The 11,633-nt window shown below is 34.6% G+C and overlaps 1 protein-coding gene across 1 annotated transcript in view; it reads right to left on the bottom strand.

Moving 5' to 3' along the window:
• Positions 1-7,100: 7,100 nt before the first annotated feature.
• Positions 7,101-11,633, bottom strand: part of LOC133195781 (myotubularin-related protein 14-like) — a 12,520-nt gene continuing 7,987 nt past the window's right edge. Inside the window, exons 12-18 of the mRNA XM_061331719.1 lie at positions 11,418-11,454; positions 11,239-11,306; positions 10,940-10,998; positions 10,217-10,346; positions 8,351-8,530; positions 8,115-8,216; positions 7,101-8,024 (exon numbers count right to left, since the gene is read on the bottom strand). Coding sequence (XP_061187703.1) covers positions 7,835-8,024; positions 8,115-8,216; positions 8,351-8,530; positions 10,217-10,346; positions 10,940-10,998; positions 11,239-11,306; positions 11,418-11,454 — 766 coding nt within the window. The 3' untranslated portion in view covers positions 7,101-7,834. The remainder of the gene's footprint in view (positions 8,025-8,114; positions 8,217-8,350; positions 8,531-10,216; positions 10,347-10,939; positions 10,999-11,238; positions 11,307-11,417; positions 11,455-11,633) is intronic.

The following is an 11,633-nucleotide window of genomic DNA, read 5'->3' as shown; positions in this document are numbered from 1 at the left end:
GCAAAAATTATTCCAATGCAAGAAGTACTCTTTTTAATCGCTTGTTCACTCTTGAACTGGTTACTATGATATAAATCTATTATTATGTGGTGATGTTAATTTACCTTTACAGATAAATAACAGTATTCATAAATTTATTGACGAAACATGTTGATTCTCTAGTTGATATGCTATTTAATTGCTTTTTCACTTGTATTAATTGTTTTATTTTTCTTCTATTTTGCATGACAAATTGTTATATATAAGGAGAGGAACTTTGTAAGTTGTAAAGAACTTGTTTCCAATCCTTTTGATGTACTCAGTAAAATATGTTCAAAACAAAACAAAACAATAAATCTGTTCTTTAGTACACAGTTTTTTCAGTAAATATTAATTATTTAATTTTGACTACTTTGTTAAATCAAGATAAAACAGGTAAATTCTACCTGAACCCCTTAGAGGGCCTCTTAATTGAGTGTGATAATTAAATAGTTGTTTTAGCGAGTAGACGTTCGGGGAATAAACAAAAAAAATCGTTATAACGAGGCAATTATCTCGTTATAATGAGTTAGTATCACCTTATCACGAGTTATAGTTTCTCGTTATAACGAAATAATTATCCCGTTATAACGAGATCCTGATGCAAAGAAAACGCAGAGAATGTTGACATGGATATACTTCATTTATTTTTGTTTAAAAGTTTAAAGTGAAATATAAGTTTGATGGTCCGGGTGATTGGGGATTTTTAAAATTTGCATTAAATGGTTTTCATTGCATTGCATAACATATGCCACTATAATAAGTAATTTACTTATTTTGCTTACTTAATTATTAGGCCCGTAGAACACGGAGGGGGGGGGGGGGGCAGGGGGCGGGGGCGCTCCCCCTTTTTTCTGAGTATACATGTAGTATTCTGCTATAGTAAATTTTCCTTTAGATGCTGGTCCCCCCTGATGTTAGTGGTAGAGGTAGAATTCGATTTATGCGAATATTTAATTTTTTATTTTAAATTTACATTGTCTTTTCTATATTGGTGTAAAAATATTAATGATTATAAAGAAATGTTCCTTGGTTTTTAAGAGTTATAAATTACTTAGGCCTATTCCTTAATTAGATCTACGTAAAATAAGCCTTGACAATCTCTCTAGAATATGGCCTATACACCGACTTTGAAATTACTTAGATACCCAATACAACAAATTAGATTTTTTGTAACTTACTGCATTTCAATAAACTTAATTATTTAAAGGTAAAAAAACTTTTCTAGGAAAGTATTATATGCACGCAATTTAATTATCTTCCCTCTTTAAAATATTAATGGAGTATTTCTCGTATCACTTCTTCGTGAGATTTTTTTTTTTAAATTAGTAAATTCAAAATTTTATTCAAAATTTTGATTGTTTTTCCTATAGTGTAAAAGGCAAAGCGTTATTAAAAACTAAACGATCGGCGCATTTCCTATCCTTCATGGTTGCGAGATTTGTGAAAATGTGAACATTACTGGAAACTACTGCTCAAATTTGGTAAAACGTATACTTCATCTTTATACATTTACATGCTAGAAATCCACTGAGTGTAATATATGTAATATATAAGATGACCAAGTGTTTTTTTTTAAATTATTTTTTTAATTACTTTGGTGTAAAAAGGTACCTGTCATCAATAACTTTAGTAAATTCATTAAATGTAATTAATCACTTCGTGATTGGAGCACTTCCTTATTTATTTAACACTATATTAAAATACTACGTGATTGGAACAATTTCTTATTGATACGGGTACCATAACATCATTAAATACAACGTTATTGAAACAATTTCTTATTGATACGGGTACCATAACATTATCAAATACTAAGTGATTAGAGAAGTTTCTTATAGATACAGGTACAATTTAATAATAACTTACCTTCTGCATATTGTAAACAAAAAAATATAAAAAGAATCACAAATTTTGAGTCCATCATTTAGTTTCGGACCAATATGACTATTCTCTTGGAATGGTGCTCTTCAAATTGCGCTGGTTGGCGCCCTGCCAAATTTGTTCAGGAAAGTCATTCGAAAAATTCTCTTTGAAGAAATGTATGTTTTTGTTGTTATTTCAGTTAACTCAAATTATTGGTCACTATTACTTCCAATGAAGTTAAAAGACAATGAGAATTAGGCTGTACAAATAATAAAATCGATCCTTAGAAAAATGGTCTAGTTTATAGACTACTTGAAATGTGTACCAAAATGATCACGAACAATACATGATTAACAAATAACTATACCTTTTGCAATTCATTTTCTCTGATGAATTGAACTGTAAATAAATGAACAAAAGCATTTGTTTGAAGATTAAGTTGCAATACCATGCTAAAAACTTTGGTTACATAATTTTTTTTTCTCCATTTGTGCATCTGCAGTAATACTGAAAACACAAATTTGGTGTTCTTCATCGAATACAGAACATCTCATACATTTAATTTATGCTTTGTCAAGTTTAAACTTTAAACCACAGGGGTAGACAAATTCATGTGGTCAGTTCAAACACGGATGAGACCAACAACTAACATAAATTTGAATTACAATATCTATATTGGATTCCGAAACTTCATAAAAATTCTTACAAACAAAGACACATAGCGGGTTCCAGTAAATGTTCTACCAAGTCTCTTTCTTTACTCCTCACTAAAATATTAACATTAGTGAAGGAGAAACTTCAGGAGTACTGTGCAACAATATATTCGAGAAGTGGTGTAAATCAGATGTGGATACTTAAAAATTCTAAGGAACTTCTAGTAAATTTGAAATCACAAAATTTTACCAAAATCAACAACATAAAAACTTACGACTTTTCAACTTTATATACAACCATTCCCCATGATAAATTAAAGTTCAGGCTTATATATATATATATATATATATATATATATATATATATATATATATATATATATATATATATACATATATATATATATATATATATATATATATATATATATATATATATATATATATATATAAATATATATCATTGACAGCTGCTTTTTCAATACAAATTGGAACTCGTAAATTTACTTACCTTGTCATTGGTCATTTGCAAAATTATTTTGTTATAAAGCATTCTAACTGTACACACAAGTACTCTGAAGTTGATATTAAAAAGATGCTTGAGTTTCTGATTGACAATATCTATGTGATTTTTGGAGACAAGGTCCTCAAACAATCTATTGGAATTCTCATGGATACCAATTGCGCCCCGTTATTAACAGACCTATTTTTGTATTCATATGAAGCAAAATTTGTTCATAATCGTATTGTCAATTAATAATGGTTATTTCCATTCTTCACGGTAGCTCAGTCGGTAGAGCGCTCGCTCCGTGATTGGAAACAGTTGCTACCTATTTTTTATCGACTAAGGTCTGTCGCGGCCGAGATTCGAACTCACGACCTCCCGATCACAGAGCGAGCGCTCTACCGACTGAGCTACCGTGAACGGTCACATGGCGGGTGTGACCGGTCGGCAGGGGATGCTCATTCCTCTATGGCACCTGATCCCACCTCTGATGTTTAAGAGGTCCGTGTTTGCTCTGTTCCAAAATCTGTATTGTTTAATGGACTTTTGAGCTTGAATACTGTTGGTTATCTCCATATATTTCACCATTACGTTCTGTATAGTTTCCTGAAAGTTTTCCTTTAACTTTTTTATTTAGCTAATTTATCAGAGTTACATAGGAGCAAAACATTTAAGGAAAAAAAGATTTGCTTTGAAAAGTGGTGTTTTTTTTCTTTTTTTTTTTTTGGACGAGCACGCTTTTAAGGGCTCAACTAAACCTTATAGCCTAATGATCCCGATATGAATATCCATATAATTCCAAGATTAAAATAATCTCATTTGAATTTCGGCATTGCAAAGTACATACTGATCAACGAATAATAGATAATCTTGGAATTTGAAATGTCATATATATATATATATATATATATATATATATATATATATATAGTCTGATGATGATCAAACAATGGCAATTTAATGTTTCTGTGGTTCATAATCTCTTGTTAAATCTACTATACACATCGCCATGTAACTCAAATCAAGGACACTTGTGTGGCTCACTTCCGCATTTCAACTTTCATATGACCTTGAGATCAAGTCCTTTGCCCTACATAGTATGCTTTGAAGTTTGAAAAAAACGTCAGTTTACAATGTATCATAATGCTTATGTACAATATTGATCACAGTAGAATAATTTTTATCGAGATATTTTTGTAGATATATTTCATTTCTATGTTTCTAATATAATTTCAGCTGGATAAGTGTTACATCTTCATCCCCCCCCCCCCCAATAGAGAGAAGATATTTTACATGGTTGTCTGTCTGTTAAGTTGTCTGTCTTTATGTGTTCTTTCTGTTACAGAATAAAACCCCAAGCCGTATCTCTTCAATTCTTGATTGGAATGGATTCAACGACATGAAGAAGGTATATCTATGATGCTTGATACAACCTTGATGCAACCTTCGCTTAAAACACATAATCGAATAATCGATCGCATTTGCTATTTTCACGCTCTGTCTGACTAAAGGTTACATCATCCAAGCAATGGCATAAATGACGGACAGGGATTTGTGGGAAGGGGGGTGTTTTTGTTTGTTTGTTTGTTTAGTGTTTAACGTCCCTCTCGAGAATTTTTCACTCATATGGAGACGCCACCACTTGCCGGTGGAGATGCAAATTTTGACCTTTACTCGGCACTCAGGGCCATTGAGCAGTGAGGGATCTTTTTCGTGCCAGCACCTTCTGCGACACGGGACCTTGGTTTATACGGTCTCATCCGAAGGACCTGTCTCCACGTCCCACAGTGAGATTCGAACCCGCGACGTAAAGATCAACTCCTTACTCCGCGGCTCTAGAGCGAACGCTCTAACTCTGCGCCACGCGGGCCACGGGAAGGGGGGGGGGTGACATCTGGGGGGTGACATCTGTTCCTGGAAAATAAAGAAAAATAAAGAATAATTAAGAAAAAATAAAGAAAAAATAGAAAATGATCTACTTTTATTTTAATCAACTTTTCTCCCTTTTACCAAGTCTCATATTCTAAATTTTAAATTTATTGGGTGGAGGCAAATTAAAAACAATGTCTGTGTCGCGCGTGTATTAAAACGTACGTCTGACGTATACTTAAATCACGTAAAACGTACGTGAGGTCACATACGTTTCACACCGTTTAATGAATGTGATCTATACATGCCACATTTTGCTGTGTAGTTATTTGGTATTTATGAGCTGGACAATATTTTCACGAATTTTCCTTATCGTTGTACATAAAATGATAAAAAAATTTACGCCAAGTTCTCAATAAATGTCCAGTATACATTTAGCAATTCTTAAAATAGAGAAAACAATTACGTAAGGATGTAAGGATTGCCTATAAGAGAACGCTGTTGACCCTTTTATCGATTTACGGAGACAAGAGCAAGTCTTGGGCGCCTATTTAAGCTTTAGTTGTTCTTATGTAAACATCGATTAGAATGTAGTTATAAAACATCTTGAATAACCGAGATCAATTTTTCTAGCATTTTAATATTAATTGTTAGGCTCTTGTACAAATTTTCTGATAAAAAGAGTAAGAAAACCAAAACCAAAACAAACAATGACAAGAAAAATTTTAATTTTAAAGACAGCATTTCTGTCTGATACTTTAATGAGTAGTTTAAACAAATTTTATTGAATAAATTCAAGAAGGATTGGAAAACGGCAAAGTCTTAAAGGCTTATTGATTGATATAACCCTTACTTGTAATTATGACAAACTCAAAATCTTGTTCTCTTTGACTTCTGACAGCTACTGCGGATTTGTTTATAATCTTAATTCGATTTAGGGTATATCAACACATTGTATGAAAGTATCATGATTTTTATGTCTCCGTAATCGAAGATTCGGGGGCGTATTGTTTTGCCCTGTTCGTCCGTCTGTCTGTCCGCAAAATCTACGGAGCTATGGCTTTCATATTTTACATGTTTATTCCTTGTGACAAGATCTTTCTTTGGGTACAATCATATTTGAACTTTTGACCTTGGAGTTTGACCCAGTTTTGCAAAATTTTACACATCTATAACCTTGGTCATAACTTTTGAACAGTTGGTGCTTGGGCTTTCATACTTCACAGGTGTATTCCTTGTAACAAGACCTTCCTTACAATACCAACAACTTTGACCCTTTGACCTTGGAGTTTGACCTATTTTTGAAAAACTTCAGCCATAACTTTTGTACAGTTGGTGCTAGGGCTTTCATACTTCACACACGTAATCCTTGTGCCAAGACCTTCCTTTGGATACCAACAATTATAGCCCATTGACCTTGCAAAATTTTAACCTTGGCATTGGCATAACTTCTGAACAGTTGGTGCTAGGGATTTCATACTTCACAGGTGTATTCCTTGTAACAAGACCTTCCTTATGATACCAACAATTTTGACTATTTGATCTAGGAGTTTGACCTCCTTTTGGAAAACTTTAACCCTCGCCATAACTTTTGAACAGTAGTGCTATGACTTTCATACTTCAAATATGTAATCTTTGTGACCAGACCTTCCTTATAGACCACTAACCTTGACCTACTTTTGGAAAACATTAACCTTGGGCATAACTTTGGAACAGTTAGCGCTAGGGCTTTTATACTTCACATGTGTATTTCTTGTGAGAAAGCCTTTCCTTGGGCACCATTAATTTTGACCATTTGACCTTGATGTTTGACTTACTTTTGAAAAACTTTAACCTTTTCCATATCTTTTTAATGATTACTGCTAGGGCTTTCATATTTCACAGGTATATTCCTCAAGACAAGACTTACTTTCGGTACCAACATATTTGATTTGCGTTTGAGAACATTTAACCTTCACTATAAGTTGCCATACAGGGGCATCACTGTTTCGCACAGACATCTTGTTTTTTTCGCTTTCAAGATATATAGATCTTTTGTACCATGTTAAGGATTTGCACAAAAGATCTTTTCAGGTCTCTGCTAATGAACATACCTTACCTACATACTTTGTTGCAGGTGCTTTTTATAGTAACTATGTCCTTTCTTTTTAGAAATAATAAAATGTCTATCACTGACAGACACACAAATATTATGCATTAACAATAAAATGTATTTTCATATCATCAAAACATATGCCACATTTTCATTTAAACATACATTCAAGAAAATAAAATCTATATAACATCCAGTCATAAAACGCAATGTTAAAGTCATGAAATTTTAAAGACATAAAATGATATCACATAAAATTATCACATGTTACATCCATTCTCAGTCTCTCACTGGTTCAAAAAAATATTTAAAACTGGCTTACAGTCTGCTACTCTAATCCTTGACTTTAAGTCTAAAAGGCCCTGCAGAACACAGCAAAGTCTGTGCTACAATAAAGTAGTCCTATCAATAGAGCATTGTGTTTGAATAAAGAAGTCCTGTCAACAGGGCATTTTGCTACAATGAAGTAGTCCTGTCAACACAGCACAGTGCTAAACAACAGTAGTCCTGTCAACACAGCACAGTGCTAAACAACAGTAGTCCTGCAAACAGAGCACTAGGCTACAAAAAATAAAGTTGTCCTGCTTTAGAGAGTATTGTGCTACATAAACTAATCCTGTCAACACAGCACTGTGCTTAACAACAGTAGTCCTGCCAACACAGCACTGTGCTTCACTACAGTAGTTCTGCCTACACAGCACAGTGCTTAACAACAATGCTTCACAGCACTGTGCTCCACAACAGTAGTCCTGCCAACACATCACTGTGTTACACATCCTGCCAACACAGCACTGTGCTACACAACAATTGTCCTGACAACACAGCACTGTACTACACAACAGTAGTCCTGCCAGTTCTTATTCCCACTTTCTCAGCAAACTGGTCCAGAAAATTAACAATACCTCCTGCTCCTCCAGATTTTGCAGCTATTTTATTCACATAAGCATTATGGAAGATCCTTCGCACTGCATCAAGTTTTTTATGTCTTGTAGTTTCCACATATTCTATGGCTTCTTGGCAACTGCAAAAATATTTTAGACATATAGAAGAGATAGAAAACTTCCTTAAAAATCTATTTTAAATGGACAGATTGAGATAAAAAATAACATACGAGCTGAGCCTTCCTGAACTGCCACTGGATCCTACTGAATGTGGTGAATCATGGGAAGACACCAAACCCCTAAGGCTGCCACAACTAGACACCACCTGCCAGCTATAAATCATGCATATTCTCATTAGTCTAATGCAAAGAAAATAAAACTTAAGAGTAATCTATGATATGCTATTAATTTGGTATTGGAAACATAAAGTGTAATAGATCAACAATTTCTCCACAACTAAATGTACCTTCCACATCCTGGAGAGGTGGATCTGGTGGTGTCCACTTTGCGGAGACTGTTGGGAACTGCCATTGGACTAGAGGAGGAGGAGGAATTGGAGTGGACACTGTTGTGGAGGGTGGAGGTCTCCATGGTCAGTCTATTGGCAGCTGGAGAGTAGCGAGCCGAGATACTGACACTGGGGTTCCTAATCAAAGCAAGTTTTATGGATGAAATGTAAACACAAATCATGTGGTGCATGGGACATGTAACTATATATGGTATTGAAGTATACTCAAAAAAAAAAAAGGTAAGGGTTATATAATCTAAATATCCAAATTCGGAAATTTATCTAAAAATGATGTGTATGATTAACCATAACTACTAATGTTGTTTGTTACACTTCGCTGACTTGTCAGTCCTCGTGTTCAAAGCCAAACAGAAAAGTCTTAACCCTAGTCAGCATTGCAGACTGAAACTGGTAAGCATGTCTTCAAGAATTACTGTCAATACTTCATGCTGACAATAAATAAGGACAAATGAACATCATTTATACACAAATGAATTACAGGTGATGCCTGAAAGACGATGTCTTAATGTACGGGAAGCTGGTAGGGCCATAGGGATGCTACAAACTGGAATGTCACAAGATGCAGTGGGTAGATTGATGAACAGGTCACAAAGCGTCATTGGTCGGTTGTGGCAAAGATTTCAGGAAACAGGATCAGTCCAGGAAAGGCCTAGGAGTGGAAGACAACGATATTTGACAGCCCTGCAAGACCGCCAACTTGTATTGCAAGCAAAGCGAAACCGATTCAACTCGGCTGTTGCCTTAAACAGGGACTTTCGCAACACACATGGCGTAAACATTTCTAATCAAACTTGCAGGAATAGGCTTCATAAAGCTAACTTGAAAGCAAGACAGCCTGCCACATGCCAAATTTTGACTGCAGACCACAGAGTAAGGAGACTGGAGTTTGCAAGAGATCATGCAAATTGGCAAATCCGTCACTTGAGATCCGTACTCTTTACAGACGAATCCAAATTCTGAGTGGATTTTAATGATGGAAGGCGATGAGTGTGGAGACAGAAAAACGAGCGTTTCAGTGACTGCTGTGTGGCTCAACATGATTGCTTCGGTGGAGGTTCTGTTATGGTTTGGGGAGGCATTTCTATTCAGGGGTCCACGGAGTTGTACATCATCAGAAAAGGAGCACTGACTGGTATCAGATATAGAGATGAGATCCTTCACCCAATTGTGAGACCATTTGCAGGGGCCATAGGAACAGAATTCATTTTAATGGATGATAACGCCAGGCCACACAGAGCAAACGTCGTATCTTGAGGCAGAGACTATCAAGAGAATGGAATGGCCTTCGAAGACCAGACCTCAATCCTATTGAACATGTCTGGGATGTTCTACAAAGGCAGATTCAGCAACGGGATCCTGTTCCATCCAATACCAATGACCTTGAAGTTGCTCTGTTAGAGGAATGGGATTGCATTCCCCAAAGGACCATCCGTTCACTAATTCGAAGTTTCCCGAGGCGATGCAGGGCTGTTATTCAGGCAAGGGGAGGCCACACAAAATATTGACATTTGTTGGATCAATTGCCATTTTTGAATTAAATAAATTTTGCAATTATTGGATATTGATTTTCACTCTGATTAAGAAGGTGTCTTTGTTAGTCTTGTTCTTCTGTCCAAGTGAACATTTACCATTGGTTTTTCATCAAATGTGTAGTTACTTAACAGAACAAACTTTGTGATTTATTTTGATTAAATATACTTTTCCGATATAGAAATTATAAATGAAGATTTTCATAACCCTTAACTTTTTTTGTTGAGTAAATTTCATCTTAGCAAAAGCAGAACAAAACAATTGAGCATTTACCCATTTGATAAGTGAGAATCATCCTCTGGATTTGTTGAGAAGAAAACTGGAGCATTCTCCAAACTACAGCTACCTAGACTACTAATACTTGTGTTACTGCCTCGTATACTAAAGCGGCGATGGTCTGTATCTGTAAACAGAAAATTAATTACTGGACGGGTGATTCAACTAAATTATAGCAATAAAAGTTACTGCGACATACAGTCAAACATCATCTTGAACTTAATCCAAAGAAAACTTAGAGATATACAATGATTTATTAAGGTTACAATACATAAAGAAAAAGTGGCTGAGACTTATAACTCACTTCCATGTATTCATCAAAGTTTGTGATAATGAAGTTTAACTACGGTTCCAACATAGGTCAAAGCCTCAAAACATAAAAACCCTTGAAATAAGCATGAAGTCTGATCTTTCATAACTCAATGCAAGGTTAAGGCAAGATTTAACATACAAATGTTCTTACTAAGTATGCAGATAAAATACAGACTTTAGAAAGAAGCTATGGATTCAAACCTAACAATACTCCATCCATATTGCACTCTGAGTCTGTTCTGCTTACCCGGTACTTACCTAACAATACTCCATCCATATTGCACTCTAAATCTGTTCTGTTTACTTACCTAACAATACTCCATCCATATTGCACTCAGAATCTGTTCTGTTTACTTACCTAACAATACTCCATCCATATTGCACTCTGAATCTGTTCTGTTTACTTACCTAACAATACTCCATCCATATTGCACTCTGAATCTGTTCTGCTTACTTTCCTGAGATTACTAAAAAAGAAAATTTATTCATAGTCTATGGACACTGCATGTAGTTATATTTCTATGTCATTATTTTTTTTAATCTAGAACCATTTTTATACATTTTTTTCCAGATTATTAGGAAAAGAAGTCAAGGAAAGTACATACATCTACACATATACATGTATCATACAAAATTCTGAGCAAGATATCTTAAAATTCAGTTACATAGACCAGTTTTATGATGTATGAATAAGCTTTATATCTTACCTGGATGATTTGACTGAAAATTCTTCTGATGTAATGTAAGTCAGGAAATTGAAACAGAAGAATAGAATCTGCAAGATAATAAAAAAAAATAAACAAGATTTTTTTAAACTGTGGGATTTAAAGAACATTTTTAGAAATCTTAAAGCTAAACAGTAACGATAGATCATATTCCATCATACCTCTTCACCTTTGTTCACTCGGTCAGGAAGATTGTGTCTGAAAGGGAGGTAACTCAAATTAATTTACATGACTGGATTTGAGCAGGTACATGTATGAAGCAATATTAAAGCATTCAGATCTGAAACTATTCTGCTTGTTAAGTACGCTACAGTAAAGAGAACACTTTAAATATAAAATATATATATATCATATAAAACAAGCCAAGTCAGAGCATG

The sequence above is a fragment of the Saccostrea echinata genome, unplaced genomic scaffold (genome assembly GCF_033153115.1).
Source record: "Saccostrea echinata isolate AGI-Se365-2 ecotype Australia unplaced genomic scaffold, CSIRO_AGI_Sech_v1 ptg000029l, whole genome shotgun sequence".
Taxonomy (NCBI): domain Eukaryota; kingdom Metazoa; phylum Mollusca; class Bivalvia; order Ostreida; family Ostreidae; genus Saccostrea; species Saccostrea echinata.
Note: the sequence above shows the minus strand (reverse complement) of the source record. Positions and strands in the feature narration are given on the sequence as shown.